Source organism: Lycium barbarum, chromosome 6 (genome assembly GCF_019175385.1).
Source record: "Lycium barbarum isolate Lr01 chromosome 6, ASM1917538v2, whole genome shotgun sequence".
In the NCBI taxonomy this organism is placed as follows: domain Eukaryota; kingdom Viridiplantae; phylum Streptophyta; class Magnoliopsida; order Solanales; family Solanaceae; genus Lycium; species Lycium barbarum.
Window position 1 is genome coordinate 102029657 of NC_083342.1, and position 16875 is coordinate 102046531.

The 16875-nt window shown below is 35.4% G+C and overlaps 2 protein-coding genes across 3 annotated transcripts; one reads left to right on the top strand and one right to left on the bottom strand.

Moving 5' to 3' along the window:
• The first annotated feature begins 6472 nt into the window (after positions 1-6472).
• On the top strand, positions 6473-8637 carry LOC132645085 (uncharacterized). Of its 2 annotated transcripts, none has more exons than XR_009583988.1 (2): positions 6473-7295; positions 8248-8637. XR_009583988.1 is itself a non-coding variant. In XM_060361861.1 (2 exons), exons 1-2 carry the CDS (start codon positions 7641-7643, stop codon positions 8441-8443), a joined length of 423 nt encoding a protein of 140 aa, XP_060217844.1. In that variant the 5' UTR covers positions 7330-7640; the 3' UTR covers positions 8444-8637. The 2 variants fall into 2 exon arrangements, 1 of the variants encoding a protein (XP_060217844.1); XM_060361861.1 differs by lacking the exon at positions 6473-7295 and adding an exon at positions 7330-7867.
• Positions 8638-10228: 1591 nt separating this feature from the next.
• Positions 10229-11933, bottom strand: LOC132644275 (uncharacterized). Its single transcript, XM_060360863.1, has 4 exons — positions 11734-11933; positions 11248-11326; positions 10774-11203; positions 10229-10659 (listed from the first exon to the last, which is right to left on the bottom strand). The coding sequence occupies exons 1-4, from the start codon at positions 11931-11933 to the stop codon at positions 10229-10231; spliced, it is 1140 nt and encodes a 379-aa protein (XP_060216846.1).
• Between the last annotated feature and the right edge of the window lie 4942 nt (positions 11934-16875).

Here is a 16875-nt window from a genome sequence, read left to right on the forward strand (position 1 = left end):
CCACTAGGAGGCCTTTCTAAAAAAATACAACATCAATTGATCAAACTTTAGTCCATCAACCTCTTGTAGAACTCCACTATCTCTTGCCTGATGTCTCTGTCTTCTACTATTCTGAGGCCTTGTAATGGTTGAAGTTCCAGGGTTTGCTTTCTGCGAACTATTTCCTTAATAATTGCATCTTCTTGTGTATCCCCTTATGCTTGTGCTCCTTGACTCTTGTTTCTATAATCCCTGCCAGTTTTATTCTATTAGTACCTATGTAATTTCTAAGTTCTTTTTGCTCATACTGCTTATTTACACCTCGAACATTTCAAAATAGCCAATGCATTATATTGAACCCCCCTTCCTTTGTTTGGAGGCATGACAGATTTATTACTACCTTGCACCTTCTGATTCATCCCTTTAGCTTTAGCAGGACTAGTAGGTTGATTTATTGCTCCCATGTCATCCTTAGCTTTAACTAAATCAGTACCACCATTTTGAGACTTAGCTGTAGTAGTTTTAGGTGGGACATTAGCCAGTAATGGAAAATTTTCAAGATTAAATTCCAGACTTTGCTGACTTGGTCCTTCCTTCTCCTGAGGCATCAGAGCTGGAGTCTGTTAGGGGCAACCTAAGATGTATTAGCTTGGACACTTGCTGGTATTACTCTTGGCTATGGCATCTTCCTTTTGTGCTTCCATTCTTGAACAGTCCTCCTTGGTGGTGCACTGACTAGTTTCACTGGAACATGACATCTATGCCAATTTCCTGTCACTTCTTACAGAACTTGGGCCTCCAATCGTAATCAACTTTCTGAGTGAATTGTTTCCCATTAAGATCCTTAATTGTAATCACATCTGGTAGGGGTTGTGGTGTTCGCTTCTATAAGCATTCTTGCATATGATATCCTTGTATGTTTAGCGGTACACTCGTCGGCATACACAGGGACACCAATAACACTTGCCACTCTAGTCAGTGAATCAGTACTCCAGTAGGACACAGGTAGTTTAGCGAACTTCACCCACAGGGGCACCTCAGTAGGGTATTCCTTGCTGAAATCAAAATCAATAGTCCAAGGCTTGAGAATAATGGTCTATTATTGATTGAGTATAGTCCTGAGTAGAACATCTCATGCATATCAACAATAGATTGGAATTTAAGCACATAGTACCCCTCTTTATGTAGAAATAATTGGGGTTCAGCCACACTATTCCAATTTTGTACAACATATCGTTTCATAGTATTGTATCCAAGGGTTTCTCCAATAAAATAAGCAATCATAGCACTATTCCATTTATCCAATTCCTTATCCACCTCCAATTTATCCAATTGCACCACCGGCTGACCATCAATAATTTGGGGCAGGATATAGCTCAATTTCAACCCATTCACAGCAGCCCAATTGTTTGTAAACAAATTAACCCATGGAGCAGTGTCATTGTTTACCTCAGATTCAGTAGTTTCCATCGTCGCTACATTTGGTGGTGGTTCCGGGTTTTTCCCCAGGTCTCGAATCGCTATTCCATTGGTGGTGTGAACAGCAGAATCAGGAGCTTGAGTAGTACGATTATGATAAGTAGTTGCTGGTGTAGTCATAGCAGCAGTTAATTTGTTCCCCGATGTTGACTCTACAGATGTCGTTGGCACTAGATCTGGAGTTGTTTGCATCTGCGCTGGTCTCAAACTGCGTGGAGTTTTCTTTACTCCAACAGTGCTACCAAAGGCTACATATAGTTTCTTTACTTGGCCGTCCTCATCCTCGGCCACCTCTTTTTCCTCTGGACATGGCTGAAATCCCAATCAGCGTAGTTTAATTAACATGCGCCGAGTTCATGGCATTTCTCTGAATTGCCTATCTTTCGTCCTGTTTTGGTGTTTTTATTGCTGTAAATAACATAGCATTGTGCACTGGTCTTGTTATTTTTTCTTCTTGTTCCCCGTCATTAATTTTCCTCGCATAAATAGTGTAGTATTTGAATCAATAAAATACTACTCTGTTAGGAGACTTACAGGTAGAGGTGTATTAAAAAACGGACTGATTGCACCAAACCGATAATTCGAATCAAATCGAGAAAAAATCCGACTAGTGATGTAACATCTCGTATCCCTAATTAGCCTATGTTCATGATTCAGGGACTTAGAAACCAAGACAAAAGTGTTAGAATTGGAAAATTTGGCTCAGAACGTGAAAAGTACGTTTTACGACCAAAGTACGGGCCATACTTTTAAGTACGGGACATACTTTGGTGGACGTACTTAGGCGGGACTTGGCAGAGAGCATTGAGGCCCTTAAAGCAAAGTATAGGCAGCAAAGTACGGGACGTACCTTGATCCCGTACTTCCCCCGAAAAAAATTAATAGACCACTGGAAGTTGGACCCAAAGTACGACCACAATGTACGGGCCGTACTTCAAAGTACGAGACGTACATTAGGCCTTACTTTCCCCGCGTCTACCAGAAGCTATATAAAAACGAAGGGTTCAGTTCCAAATTCACTTTTCAATCCCACCAGCCCTAAGACGAAATCTTCTTCTCCAAAACTCAAGAATACGCTAAGGTAAGCAATCCCAACCTATTTTAATTAGATTCTAATATATGTTAATGAGCATTAAGCAAGAATTCATCATTTTTAACCTAGGGTTTTCAAGAAAACCCATTTAAAGGATTCAAGACTTAAGCTTTTGGGATTCTTCTTAATTTTAGACCCGTAGTTGCAAGACTTAGAGCGTATACAGGTATGTGGGCTAACTATCTACGTGAGGGAATGTTCATGATTCTTCTTACGCCTCATTCTACATACTTATCAATAATTTGACTAAGAATACAGTTTAACCCTAGTTTCTTGAATAGTTGTAGAACTGCAATCTTGTAGGGTTATAGTTTCATAATTCATTCAATGTTGTCATTTTGAACATCATGAACTCAGTACGTAATCATTATAGACTTGTGTATTGACATCACATGAGTCTTAGTCAGTGTATAATCAGTTATTGACTTAATTTCCATAATCAGAAACAGTTATCATGCTATCAGTTATAGCTCAGTCTCAGTATCATAAATATGCTTAATGTTCATCACCTGTATCTGTATGTTTGGGCCCTAGGCCACAGTTTATGCATACGTATTGCTTGGGCTTGAGGCCACAGTTTTTGTGCACATTATTTGGGCCCTAGGACACAGTTATATTTACAGTTTTACAGGTGATTCCTCATCCAGAACAGGGAGTACTTCAGCTTCTTGATTTTCTGTTTAGTTCAGTTTCAGTTCCAGTATTTTATTGCTTCAGTTGCTTTACATACCAGTACAATTCAAATGTGCTGATGCCCATTTTATTGCTTAGCAGGCAACGATATACATGTTGACGACTCAGCTATTTAGGAGTGCACGTATCAGCTACCGGTGAGCCCCAAATTCCTTCGGGGTGTTGTCAGCTATCCAGTTATTTCAGTTTATAGACAACTCTATTATTTAGTATTCTTAGAGGCTTCATAGACACAGTCTAGATAGTCAGATATTTATTATGTTAGCCTTATTGGCAGTTGTCCAGTTGTTTTGGTTTAGCCATGTTGGCTACATTCAGATATTTCAGATTGTCTAAGTATTTCTGCATTATGATTTCAAACAGACTTTTAGTATATCAGCATGTGTTTAGTTGTTTTCCACATTCAGTTATGTTTAGATATCACATGTTGATTCAGCCAGCCAGTTGGTTCGCTCGGTCACATGCAGTCAGGCACCGGGTGTTATGTTATGTCCAGGCCCAGGTTCGGGGCGTGACAAGTGATTTGGTTTGACTTGGTTTGATATTAAGAAAACCCGGCCATAATTGATTTGGTTTGGTTTGGTTTTAACTAAAAAAAGTCAAACCGAACCAAACCAACCCAACAATAAATGTATATAATTCTTAAGTTTATTATATACATAAAAATATTTATTTTTAATGTAATTTATAAATATGTTTTAAGTTTTTTCATAGTTTTTGTTTTTTGGGAAAAGGACATTATGTGTCCACTCAGCCAACTAATCCCACATTTGACCACTATTTGGGCTTAATCCCACCAGGAGTCCGATCGGCCCAAATTAATTCCATATGTAGCCCAGCCCACACCTAACGTCTATTTCCCTAGCCCACCCCTAACGTTTAGTTCCCCAACCCACCCCTAACGTCTAGTTCCTCTTTCAAAGGGGTTTCTTCACAACTGAACCCCAAAATATACATCTTCTCTTTTCAAAAACATAGGTGAAAGGGGTTTCTTTATTTATCTTCTATTTTTAAGCGAAATTGGCAGTTCTCTTCACATAATAATGCCTAAGAGGAATTCACCAACAAAAAATAAGTAGAAAAACAGGGGCAAAGAGTGTCGATGATACACCCTCTGGTACAGTTATGACTAGGTCACAAAGTAAAATAGGTAATGATTCTGGCAAAAATTAATTGAAAATTCAAAAAGGCAATGCTTCTAAAAGGAAGCGAGCAGTGGGTGGGGAAGCTGTAACAAATCCGAAGCCTGATAGTGAGGATGATGCTGGTCCTTCAAAGAAAATAAAGAAACCCATTCATCGGGATGATTATGATAAGGATCATGTTGGGTCATCAAAAAAGGTTCTTGTGAAGAAGAAAGACTGTCGTAGCAGGTCTGATTTGAAGGTATTTTTAAAAAATCTGTTATTTCTTTTTTCTCTGTGTATTTTTTAGTGTATATAAGATGTATAATTTTTGTATATTTTAGTTTATATGAGATGTATAATATCTGTCTATTTTAGTGTATATGAGTTGTGTAATATCTGTATATTTAGTGTATATGAGATGTATAGTATATGTATATTTAGTGTATATGAGATGTATAATATCTGTATATTTAGTGTATATGAGATGTATAATATCTGTTTATTTAGCATAGATGAGATGTATAATCACATAGTTTATTTGTATTGCAGCTTTGGGATTTCTATGTTTGTCCCCGTGATCGTTTCTCGACTCAAGTTAGCGTGCACACAAATTGTCTCATTATGAATAAGTTGAAATCCAAATTGGATGCTTCGATAATTCAGATGTTTAAAGATACATGTTTTGGTTATTTTTTAGATTTGCCACTAGATTTTATCCAAAACCAACTTATACATGCATTTTTGCTTAGGGAAGTTGTGTCGGATAGAGATGATGAGATATGGATTAGAGTGAGTAAGTCTAGGTTACGCTTTGGACTTGGGGAGTTTGCTCAAATTACCGGCATAAAGTGCACTGGCAGTGATAATAAGAATTATCGTCTCGACCAGCCAAGTCGGTTGATGGCGGCGTATTTTCCCGGTATGTTGAAGGTTACAAAGGGTGAACTGGTTAAATTCTTTACAAACAAAAATGGCAATCTGATGAGGATGCATTAATGATTGCTACTTTGTACTTCATTCATACTTTCATTTTCTCTATTACAAATATTGATGTCGTAACAAAGGATGATTTCTTATTGGTCGAGACTGGTGATTACAAATCATACCCTTGGGGGAAAGTATGCTTTTCGACTATGTTGGAGTCGATGAAGAATCGGGTTTGGAAGATGAGTAGCATGTATCGGTGTGGCGGTTTGCCTTTGGCTTTTCAATGTTGGTTTTATGAATGTTGTGGATATGTCGATAAAAATCTTGCTAATCGGATAGGAGATAGAGTGCCACGCATTCTAAATTGGTTTGTAAGTGATAATCAAATGGTGACCTACAAAAGTTTGAAGAAATCATTTTTCAATCTTTACCGAGATGAGGTAACAATTTTTTTTGTTGCATTTACTGTCTAGTACTTGATTTCATGCTCATTTTTATTTGTTTTGTGTCATGCAGGTGGTTTTGAGTAATATTGTGCCATCTGGTGTTCGTAAAGAAGATAAAATTTGTGTGGATGCGAGTTCTCAACAGAGTATTCCGCCTACTAAACTTCCCCAAAAGCATAAAGCAATCATGAGAAGTGATGATTTGACAATACTGAGAAGGAATTTCAACGCGGTATATATGTTGTCTGTATTATATTTTTCAATCCGAGTAGTAGTTTTTTGTTAATTTTGATGTCCTGATTTTTGCTCTGTGTTTTTAAGCTATCCTGTGAGGTTGCCACAATGAAGGAGTTAATGGGTTCCTCCTTCCAAAAGATTTTTAAAGCATTAAAAATAAAAGATGAAGTGTGGGAATAACGTGATAGAAGAGAGGAGGACCACCATGATAGTGACAGGGTCGGTGATGATGAGGTTGAAAAAAATGATGACACACTGGGGGAGGGGGGCATTCTATAGGTTATGATCATATGGCGACCGAGGAGAACAATGGTAGTGAGGAGAGAAAAGGTAATGATGTGTTGGAGGATCAGGTAGATGAGAGTAAGAAGGAGGGTGACAATGTGTTGGAGGATCACGTAGGTGAGAGTAATAAGGAGGGTGACGATGTGTTGGAGCACCAGGTAGGTGAGAGTAAGAAGAAGGGTGACGATGTGTTGGATGAGGATAAAAATAGCGGGGAAGATGAATTCTGGATCGCTCTCCCTTATAGTGAGTCCTCGAAACACTCAGCCTGGTAGTGATAAAAATGATACGACTGCGGAAGGGGTTGATAATGTGGTGAAGGATTTTGTGGATGATAAAAATGATAAGACTATGGATGGTGGTGACTAGGGTTTCTCTAAAATCACCGAAGATTTTACTGACAGTCTGAATGCTTCAGAATGTAAAAACAGTGGGGATGAGTTAACTGATAACATTGAGGAGTTCGATTGGTCTGATATACCTGATATCGAATTCTCAAAAGTTACCGAACCCGGCAGCGGTAAAAATCTAATCGAGAGAGCGGATAAAAATCTTGTTGTTACAAAGTTAGAGAGACCCCGGAAACCAGCTAAGGCATGTGAATCACCATATGTGACAAATTTTGAATTTAGTGGTAGTAGCGTTCAAGGTCTTGTTTCGCCTCCAACTAAGCGCATTTTCTCTACAAAGCACCCCTTCGAAGCAATTGTTGAACTTGCTATTGATTTCGAGTTGTTAAAAAAGTTCAACAATTTTGTTAATCCGTCGATACGAGTGAAGGAAAAGTAATGCTTTGTTTCTGTTTTTTCCACTTTATGCATCTTTTTTCCCACTTTATGCTTCTGTTCTTGTGTTTTTGTCCACTTTATGCTTTTCATTTGATTTTTTCTTTATCATGAATTCTTACAGGCTTGTTTATCCAGAAAAAGTTATAAGCTGAAAAAGATTTTTGACTTTGGAGTTGCATCTATTGGAGAAAGAGAATGGTTCCTCATACTTGCATATCCAGGGCAACCACTAAGTGATTTAGTAAGTTTTTTTTTTTTTTTTTTTGTAATAAGTGTATATTAATTGTACAATAAGTGTATACTAAGCATATCCTGTTAAAGGCAGTTAAGCCTTCGTTTTGTATAATAAGTGTATAAGAAATGTATAATAAGTGTATATGCAGTTACATGCACATTTATGAAGTGTATATATACTTTTTATACATTTATTAAGCATATCCTATTATAGGCAGTTAAGCTTTCTTTTTGTTAATAAGTGTATAAGAAATGTATAATAGGTGTATATGCAGGTACATACACTTATTATACTAAGTGGATATAGCAGCTAGAGAAATATAAGCATTACAATTTGTGTGTGTTCCTGACTATGTGTTTTCTTCACATTTTTCAGCATATTGATGTGTTTGTTTATTATTTGAGAAAGAAAGGAAAATATGGAAGTGTTGATGCTTCATTTAAATTCACAACAACTGCTTGTTGGTTTAACTGCTTGATACAAGCTATGTACAAGCAATTTTTGGCAAAAAATAAAGATGTCAACCTTATTACTCAAGAAGATCCAATTGCTGAATATATGATGGGGTATTTCATGAGGTGCAATGTGCCATGGTGTACTGTTGATGATATCTTTTTCCCTGTAAATGTTGCTGAGAATTGGCATTGGATTTTAGTGAGGTTATCTTTTAAAGATCATTGCTTTTATGTGTATGATTCGATGGGTGGTGCACGACAAAATCTTACAGTCAAGAAAGCAGTTGAACCATACTTTACTTTGATCCCACATTTCCTTTCTCGCATTGACTTTTGGGCCAGTAGGAGTGACGGAATACCAGCAGCTGATTTTGAGATCTAGATAGTTGATGGATTGCCAACCCAAGCTAACACGTAAATTACTACTGATTTTTTTTTTTTCATTATGCATTTTGTTTTCTTTTTGAATTTTTGTACTAACTTTGTGTGACGTTTTGTTGCAGGGACTGTGGTATATTTGCTGCTGTTTTTGCTGAGTACCTGATTCAAGGCATTGAAATCCCCAAACATTTAGATGATATTGATGCTTTGCGGAGCCGATATAGGATACTGCTATTGGATTATGGAAAAAAGAAACAAAGTAGAAACGCAGTTAGTGATGACGAGTCTACTGGTAGATTGAAGCATGGAGTGATTTGAAGAAGAATTAGATTTTAGAATAGTTGCAAATGTAGTAGGTGACATATGTTAATGCAGATACAATTGCATAGTTTTTGTTGAAGAATATGTTTGGATTTTACCTATGTTGGAATATCATGTCAATGCGTAAAACTCAGTGTGTTAATATCATTCGCCTTATTCAATATCATTTTATTCAACATATTTTATTGGTTTTATATGTTCTGAGGCTGATATTTTTGAGCGGGGGGTTGTTCCTTCCTTTTTTGTGATATGTATTCTAACCTAAACATACCTTATGCACACGGAAGATTGTGTATATAAGTTGTATCTATTTTTGTATACACACATTGTATTGTATATATTTTGTATATTGTTTTGTATACTGAACTTTTGTTGTATATAAGTTGTATATTTTCTGTATATATACACAATTTTTGTATATATAGTATATATTTGAACATGTATAGTGAACTTTCCTATGTATAAAAACTTGTATATATAAGCTGAAATAGCTTGGTGTGCTCACGTATTGTGGTTGTGCGTACACCTGGAATAACACTGCATACCAAAAATAGAAGCACTCACCCGGTTTTGGTGCAACTGCTGTGGTTGAGAATCTGAACCGAGGCTATTCCTTTTCTAACACACACACAAAAAAGATGTGTATATAAGTTGTATATTTTCTGTATATATACAAACATTTTTATATATATATTGTATATATTTAACCTATATACATAAGCCTGTATACATAACCGGATTTTAGACTTCTTTCATGTCCGTACTGCAAGTTTCAGCACTGAAGGATGAAATAGCACCAGATTGGTGTACCTGTTGAGCAGCAAAGACTATTTTTTTTTATACAAAATAGCAACACAAATGCACTTATACAAAAGGTATAGAAGAATTAACACAATCTTCCAGCAAACAGTGCATGGGAAAGAGTAGCTTTTTTATTCTAAAAAATCAGAGAATTGTAGTGTAAATGCATTATCTGGCAACGTTTTTGCAACGTAATCAGTTTCTTCATTCAAACAAAAAATAGAACAGGAAACAGTAAAGCATTTTTTGGAACAACATCTGTTAGATTCTTGTTGGAGCATTTTTGCATGTCCTTCTGTTGTGCCCTTTTTGTCCACACTGACCACATGAGATTGGACACGAAATAGCCAAATACTCAAAAATTTCGTTGTATCGTTTAACCCTTGGTCTCCCTGGTCTGCGTTTCTATGTCGGTGTTTTGACTATTTGATCTAATACCTCTGTTGGAATGTCCCATGCACTCTCATCAGGAAGTGGATTCACTGGTATTTCCTATGCCTTCAAGAAGTATTCTCTGGTGTAATAAGCAGCGCAATAATTTTGCACCTCCATATGTGTGTAGCTCAATACCGCCATAGCATGTGGACAAGGGATCCCGTCAATTTGAAATCGTTGGCAACTGCACTTCTTTTCACGCATGCACACTATGTTGCGCTTTTCACCATCCATAACTGAATATACATAAGCAGTTGAAGCCATTACCTGAATTTTTTCCAAATGTCATCTGTAAATCGGGGGGGGGGGGGGGGGGGGGGGAGTGTAGTTAGGTATATGAAATAAAAATGAAAACATAATGTTTTACCGTCATTTTATCCGGGAAAATGATATTTTCCTTCATTATTATGTTATATTTGTTCCCTAATTCAGTAAATGTTGTTGTTGCATCCTTTCTGTTGTCATTGTTACATCTCATAACCATGATTATCATGAATTGTAGCAATCTCTTGATAGGCAGGTCTCTTGCATGTCTAGTTGCTGAATTTAGGGACCCGCTATATTTAAAGTCATCACCATGGATCTGTTTACTGTGGAATGAGCTATGGACCATTTTTCATAGCTAACATCGAACTGGTAACCCCTCACTCTATCATCGATATTGTCCATATCTTCCATGAGGTGATCAAAATCTGCCCTCGTGTATGCATTGGCCATTGCAAAGAATATGGGCTTTAATCGCTCATGGTCCCTTTTGAATCTACCTTTGACGTTGTTCCATACGTGGTAGATGAAATTATAGTGAGGCACATCTGGATATACATTTGAAGCCTTCTTCAAAATGCTATCATGCCAATCAGAGACTATGTACATGTTGTGCCTTTCACCGTAAGCCTGTTTCAACTTTCGAAAAGACCAATCCCATGACGCATCATTTTCAGAATCAACAATAGCATATGCTAGTGGCAGGATTTTACCTGAATTAAGCAAATTAGAAAGAATCAATATTGTACCGATAAGCAAAAAATATATTAAAACGTTTCTTTGAACTGAACATAATAGCATTATTCAAACATATCAGTAAAACTTACCTGCTGCATTGAGTACAGTAGCACACAACATGGTCCCCGCGTACGATGATTTAAGGAAAGTCCCATCAACCACGACAGTGGGCATACAATATTTCCATCCTCTGATTGATGCACTGAGTGCGACAAAAGCATACAAGAAGTGCCCGTTTGCTATTTTGTGTAACGTTGTGAAAGACCCTGGATTTTTCTTATTTACCATATACAGAAAAACTAGCAGTTTACGATAAGATTTAGGTGGCGAACCCCTTAACATTTCAAGCGCCTTTTCTCTTGATCTATATGCTTTCTTATAATTCATCCTAATCCCGTATTGGTTTCTCATGTCGTCCATGATTTCTGCTGGAGTGTATGTTGATTTAAGATTGACATACTTGTTCTTCACCATTTTTGCAATGGTTACTGAAGTAGCATGACGTTGTGACAACATTCTCTACACAATTGGGCAAGTATGAACATCAATGAACTTTTTCTCACCTTGAAGATTTCTGAATCGTGTAGACTTGAAGATCTAAAACACCATGCGCATCTTGTATCGACACATTTAAGAGAATACCTATTTAAAACACATACAATACACATTATATACACAAATGATACATATTATATATATAAATTATATAGTTTTCTATTCTACACACAAGGGCCACTATGCTGATACATATTATATATACAAATGATACATATTTTATACCTAAATGATACAATTTTCTATTCTACACACACGGACCACTATGCTCATACACACTATATACACAAATGATATATATTATATACATAAATTATACAGTTTTCTATTCTACACAACAGGGACTACTATGCTTATACATATTATATACAATTTCTACACATTACAGATAGGGAATCATACCTTGTTTTCGATGATTTATCGACTTTAAACTGAAATGTCTCGCGTATTGCATAGTTCTTCATTACGCTACATATTGTATCTTGTTCCAATACAGTTGATGTTCTGCAATTCCCTTATGAAGTGGATCCTTTATTATTTTATTCTCAATTGCTACGTCCTCAAAATCATCTTCACTTCCATAATCAACCATAATGGCATCATCAATGTCAGCTCCTTCTACAACCATAGGAAGAACCTGTACTTCTTTAATCAAATTATTTTGTATAGCAACTGAAGTTGTTCCCAACAACATTCAATTCGAACATTCAGCAACATCTTTTAATGTTATGCATAGTGGATATTCATTTATATCTAAGATTTTTCTTCATCGCCATATACAATCGGACACTCATATCATTGTATATTGGCATTAATCCGGACCTAACTACATACTTAACCTCCATTAAAGTTGTAGTTGAATCCTTATCTAATTGTTTGTATATCTCACCAACAAAATACTCATAATTGCAGTCTGAGTTGATCAGAATTCCATTAATAGTGTAATTAACAAATTCATTGTTGTTCAACCAGTTACCTCCATGTTGTATCAAAATTGGAACCAAAATTTGAGTTGAATTTGCAACAGAAGACATGAATTTCGTGATTTCAAAACCCTAGATTTTGTATCAAATTGATTTCTATGACTGTTGTTTAGGTTGAAGTTTCCATGTTTATGAGTTACTGAAGGAGGAAATCACACTTTATAGGTGTTATATAAGGTTGAAGTTTCCATGTTTAAGAGTTACTAAAGGAGAAAATCACGATTTATACGTTTTGGGTTTTATTTGACTTTATGGCTAACGGATGGAAATAGTTTATGGGCTAATTTTTGGGTTTGAGAATAGATGGGCCAGCGCGTGGGATTATTTATGGCTCAGCGGCTATTTAGTCCTTTTTCCTTATTTTTTAGCATATTATTTAGAGCTTGGTCCAATAAGTTTTATAGCCCATAGATGTTATAACTCAAATAAAGTCCAAATCAATGCTAATGCTTACAAAAGAAATTTAATTGTGACACTAGAATGACAATAATGTTCGATATTTGTTCTTTAGATTTGCATTGTTTAGATGATGAAAATACATAACTTAGTTTTATTTTTTTCTTTGTCATGCGATTAATACTTATTAGGCATACTTATTTTAGCATGACTTTGTAGTTTTAGATTATGATCATTTTCATTAGGCTTAAGTGACTAAAATGCCCTCATACTTGGCACGAATTGCAACTTTAGTCTCCAAACTATTGCTGCACTTCAAGCACCCCTAAACTTGGCAAAATGGGTTTTAATTCATCCCCGAGCTGCCACGTGGTTGAGCAAGTGTAGTCACACGCCAACAGGCGCGTGAGAGGTGCCACGTCAGTTTTTTTTTTTTAAAAGAAAAATCAATTTTGGAAAATTCATAAAAAAGTATAAATTTTTAAAATCAGAAAAAACTAATTTTTTTTTAAAATGTGGAAAACCCATTTTTTAAAAATAAATCTGGACTGAATTTTTTATTAAAAAATCTGGAACTTCTTAAATCTTGAAAACTGAGAAACCCGTTATTTTATTAAAAAACAAATCTGGAAAATTTATTTATTTTTAATTAAAAAACCTGGAATTTTTAACAATCCAGAAAACTAAATAAACCCATTTTTCTAAAAAAGAATATGAAAAATTGAATTTTTGATTAAAAACCTGAACTTTTTTAAAATCTGGGATACTGATTTTTTTAAGAATAAAGTGGAAAACTGATTAATTTTTTCTAGATTTAAAAACTAATCTAATTTTTTTGGGATTATCTTTTTTTAAAATGGGTTTTCTACATTTTAAAAAAAAAAAATCAATTTTTCCAATTCTTTTTTAAAGAAGTGTGTTAAAAGAATCATGAAAATCTGGATTTTTTAGGACACTTTTAAAAAAATATCAACTTTTCATTTTTTTTTAAAATGCATTTTTTACAGATATTTTAATTAAAACTGTAGTTTTTCAGTTTTTTTTTTTTTTAAAATCAAATTTTCCAGATTTTTTATAAAAAAAAATCAGTTTTACTTTTTTTTTTCAAAACAATTTATCTATGTGGAGGACACATAGGAAGAAAATGCCATGTGGCATTAATATTTTACACGTGGAGGGCACATAAGCCTTATTTTATAGCTGGACCCGCGAGTGACTACACTCACTCCGGGTCATGAGCTTAGGGGTGTAATAAAAGCCATTTAGCGGAGTTTAGGGGTGTCCATCAATAGTTTGGGGACTAAAGTTGCAAAACGTGCCAAGTTCAGAGGCGTTTTAGTCACTTAAGCCTTTTCATTATGGCTTATTAATTAGCAATATTTTTTAATGCGATTTTATTATCTTTTGTGTTGAATATTTTATAACAATATCATCACTCATCTAACATTTTTGTGTTATTTTCTTAAGAAATGTCTTAATTATATAGTTGTATCTTACTAGGACTAAATAAATATTTAAAGTAAAAGCTAGTATAAGTTTTGCATGAAAGTTTTTTGAAAAAACCCCCGAAAAACCCGAGAAAACCAAGAACCCGAGAAAATTCGAGGTTGAAAAATCCGGCTTTTGTTGGTTTGGTTTGGTTTATAGATTTAAAAACATGACACAATTGGTTTGGTTTGGTATTTAAAAAACTCGAACCAACCCGGTCCATGTACGGGTTTCTCTATAGCAGAAGCGGATTTGCAGCAACAATGACTTGTGTCACTACTAGAAACAGAGATTTTTCCCACTGACATCCAGCGGGAAATTTGTGCACGCGGTGAAAATTACTAATTTTTCCATGTGAAAATACTATTATTTAGGTTTTCCCACGGACATTCAGTGGAAAATTGCCACTGAACATTTTTCAGTGGAAAATCATTGAGAAAATAGAGATTTTTAGTAGTGTGTCACCGGTCGTCGAAATCCTCATGAAGCAGATGAATCCTTTATCCACAACCTAAAGATCCCTCTAACGGAATCATTGGTATATAACTGATTCACATTCATTTCCGATTGTCGTTCCATCGGAGCCAGAGCTCACTGGAAAAAGAGAGTATGGGAATGAGATGATGTATTCGCCGGTGGATGTGAAGAAGATCGTGGAATTGGGATTTGAATATGGAGTTAGGGTTTTGCCTGAAATTGATATGCCTGGTAATTTCCTTTTTGGATATATGCACATTATACAATCATGCACAAGTTGAGTATAATAATGTATGTACGGATAATTTTGTTTAGGTAACTCCGAAAGGAACAAGATTGGACTTTCGGAAGTATTAGCATTAATTTTATCAGAACGTGGGGATCACTAATTAATTTATTTGAACTTTTAATAAACGGAAAAGGCTCAAATATGCCGTCGAACTATCATAAATGACTCATTTATGTCATCGTCGTTACCAAAATGGCTCATCCATGTCAGTTTTCATTAATGCCGGTTTTATAATACCATATATGACACTTGACCTTCAATTAGAGGTCTACGTCATTTAGTTAAACCAACACAAATTTATGTGTCAGGTTTTAGTTTAATTTAGGATTTAATTTTTGTTAGTTTAATTAAAATACGTGGACCTCTAATTGGAGGCCACGTGTCATATCTGGTATTGTAAAAACCGGCGTTAATGAAAAATGGCATGGATGAGCCATTTTGATAACGACAATGGCATAAACGAGACAAATTATTGACGAATGGCATAAATGAGTCATTTCTGATAGTTCGATGGCATATTTGAGCCTTTTCCGTTTAATAAATAATAATACTCCCTCCGTCCTAAAAAGATTGTCTTACTTTCCTTATTGGTTTGTCCAAAAAAATTGACACATTTCTATTTTATAAACAATTTAACTTTATGAGATGATTTATAGCCACATAAATATCTAAGGCTTGTTTTGGAATACACATTTCAAAAGCCTTCATTTATTTCTTAAACTGCGTGTCAAGTTAAACTAAGACAATCTTTTTGGAATGGAGGAATTACACCTTTTGCCCCAATTTATGTGACACATTGGGATTTTGGAGAGTCAAATAGTTTAATATTGATCGTGAATTCGGGTATGGAATTTTAAGTTTCTTGAAACAAAATTTACACATTTGGAAACGTAAATTACACATTTGGAAACGTAAAAAGTAGTATAAGTCACAATAATTGATAATTCAAAATATTTAAAAGATATATGAAAAAATTACGGTCAAAGAAAGACGTGTTTGAATCTTAAAATCTGAAATGTGCCATATAAATTGGGACGGAGGGAGTAAATAAAATATAAAAATGAATAGAAAAATTATTCATTTATTAATGAACTTAGATCAATCATAGATCAATCAAATGAAATGTTATAAATACCTTTTATACACATGGAACAATTGATGGAAAAAAACTTTTAGGCTCAGCTAGAGTCGAAACCTTGTTTCTCTTCAGTCATTTCAATGTAGACATAGCTTAACTCTAAGGGTGTGTTCGGTATGGAGGAAAATGTTTTCCTGAAAAATGTGTTATTGGAAAATAAGTGAATTTCTACTTATTTTCTCATGTTCGTTTGGGTAGCGGAAAATAAGTGAATTCATTACTTATTTTCTCATGTTCGTTTGGTTGGTAGAATTTTTTTTTAGGAAAATACCTACCCAAGCCCCACAACTCCACCCCAACCCCCACCCCCAACCCCTCACCCCCCAATTTTTTTTAAATTTTTTTTTTAAATTTTCTAAACCACCACAAGCCCCCTCCCCCAACCCCCCCTCCCCCAACCCCCAAATTATTTTTTTAAGTTTTAAATTTCTTTCTAGATTTTCTAAACCACCACATCCCTCCCCCCACCCCGCGTGGACCCATACCACACCCACTCACCCCCCTCCAATTTTTTTTTTGAAGTTTTAAATTTTCTTTTCTTGTTTTTCTACAAAACCACAACCCCCCCCCCCCCCAAAAAAATCTTAAAAAAAGTTTTAAAAGTTACTTTTTTCGGATTTTTACACCACCCACCCCCCACGACCCCACCACTCCCTCCAATAACCACACAAACTTTCAATTTTTATAATTTTTTAATAAAGGTAAAACTAAATAGGAAGTAGAAAATTCGGGAGGGGGTAAGGGGTGCGTGCGGGGGTGGGTGTAAAGAATCAAAAAAGAAAAAATTTCAAAACTTTTTAAAAAAATTAATTCTTTTGGAGCGGGTGGTGGGGTGGTGGTGGGGATGGGTGGGGTGAAAAAGAAA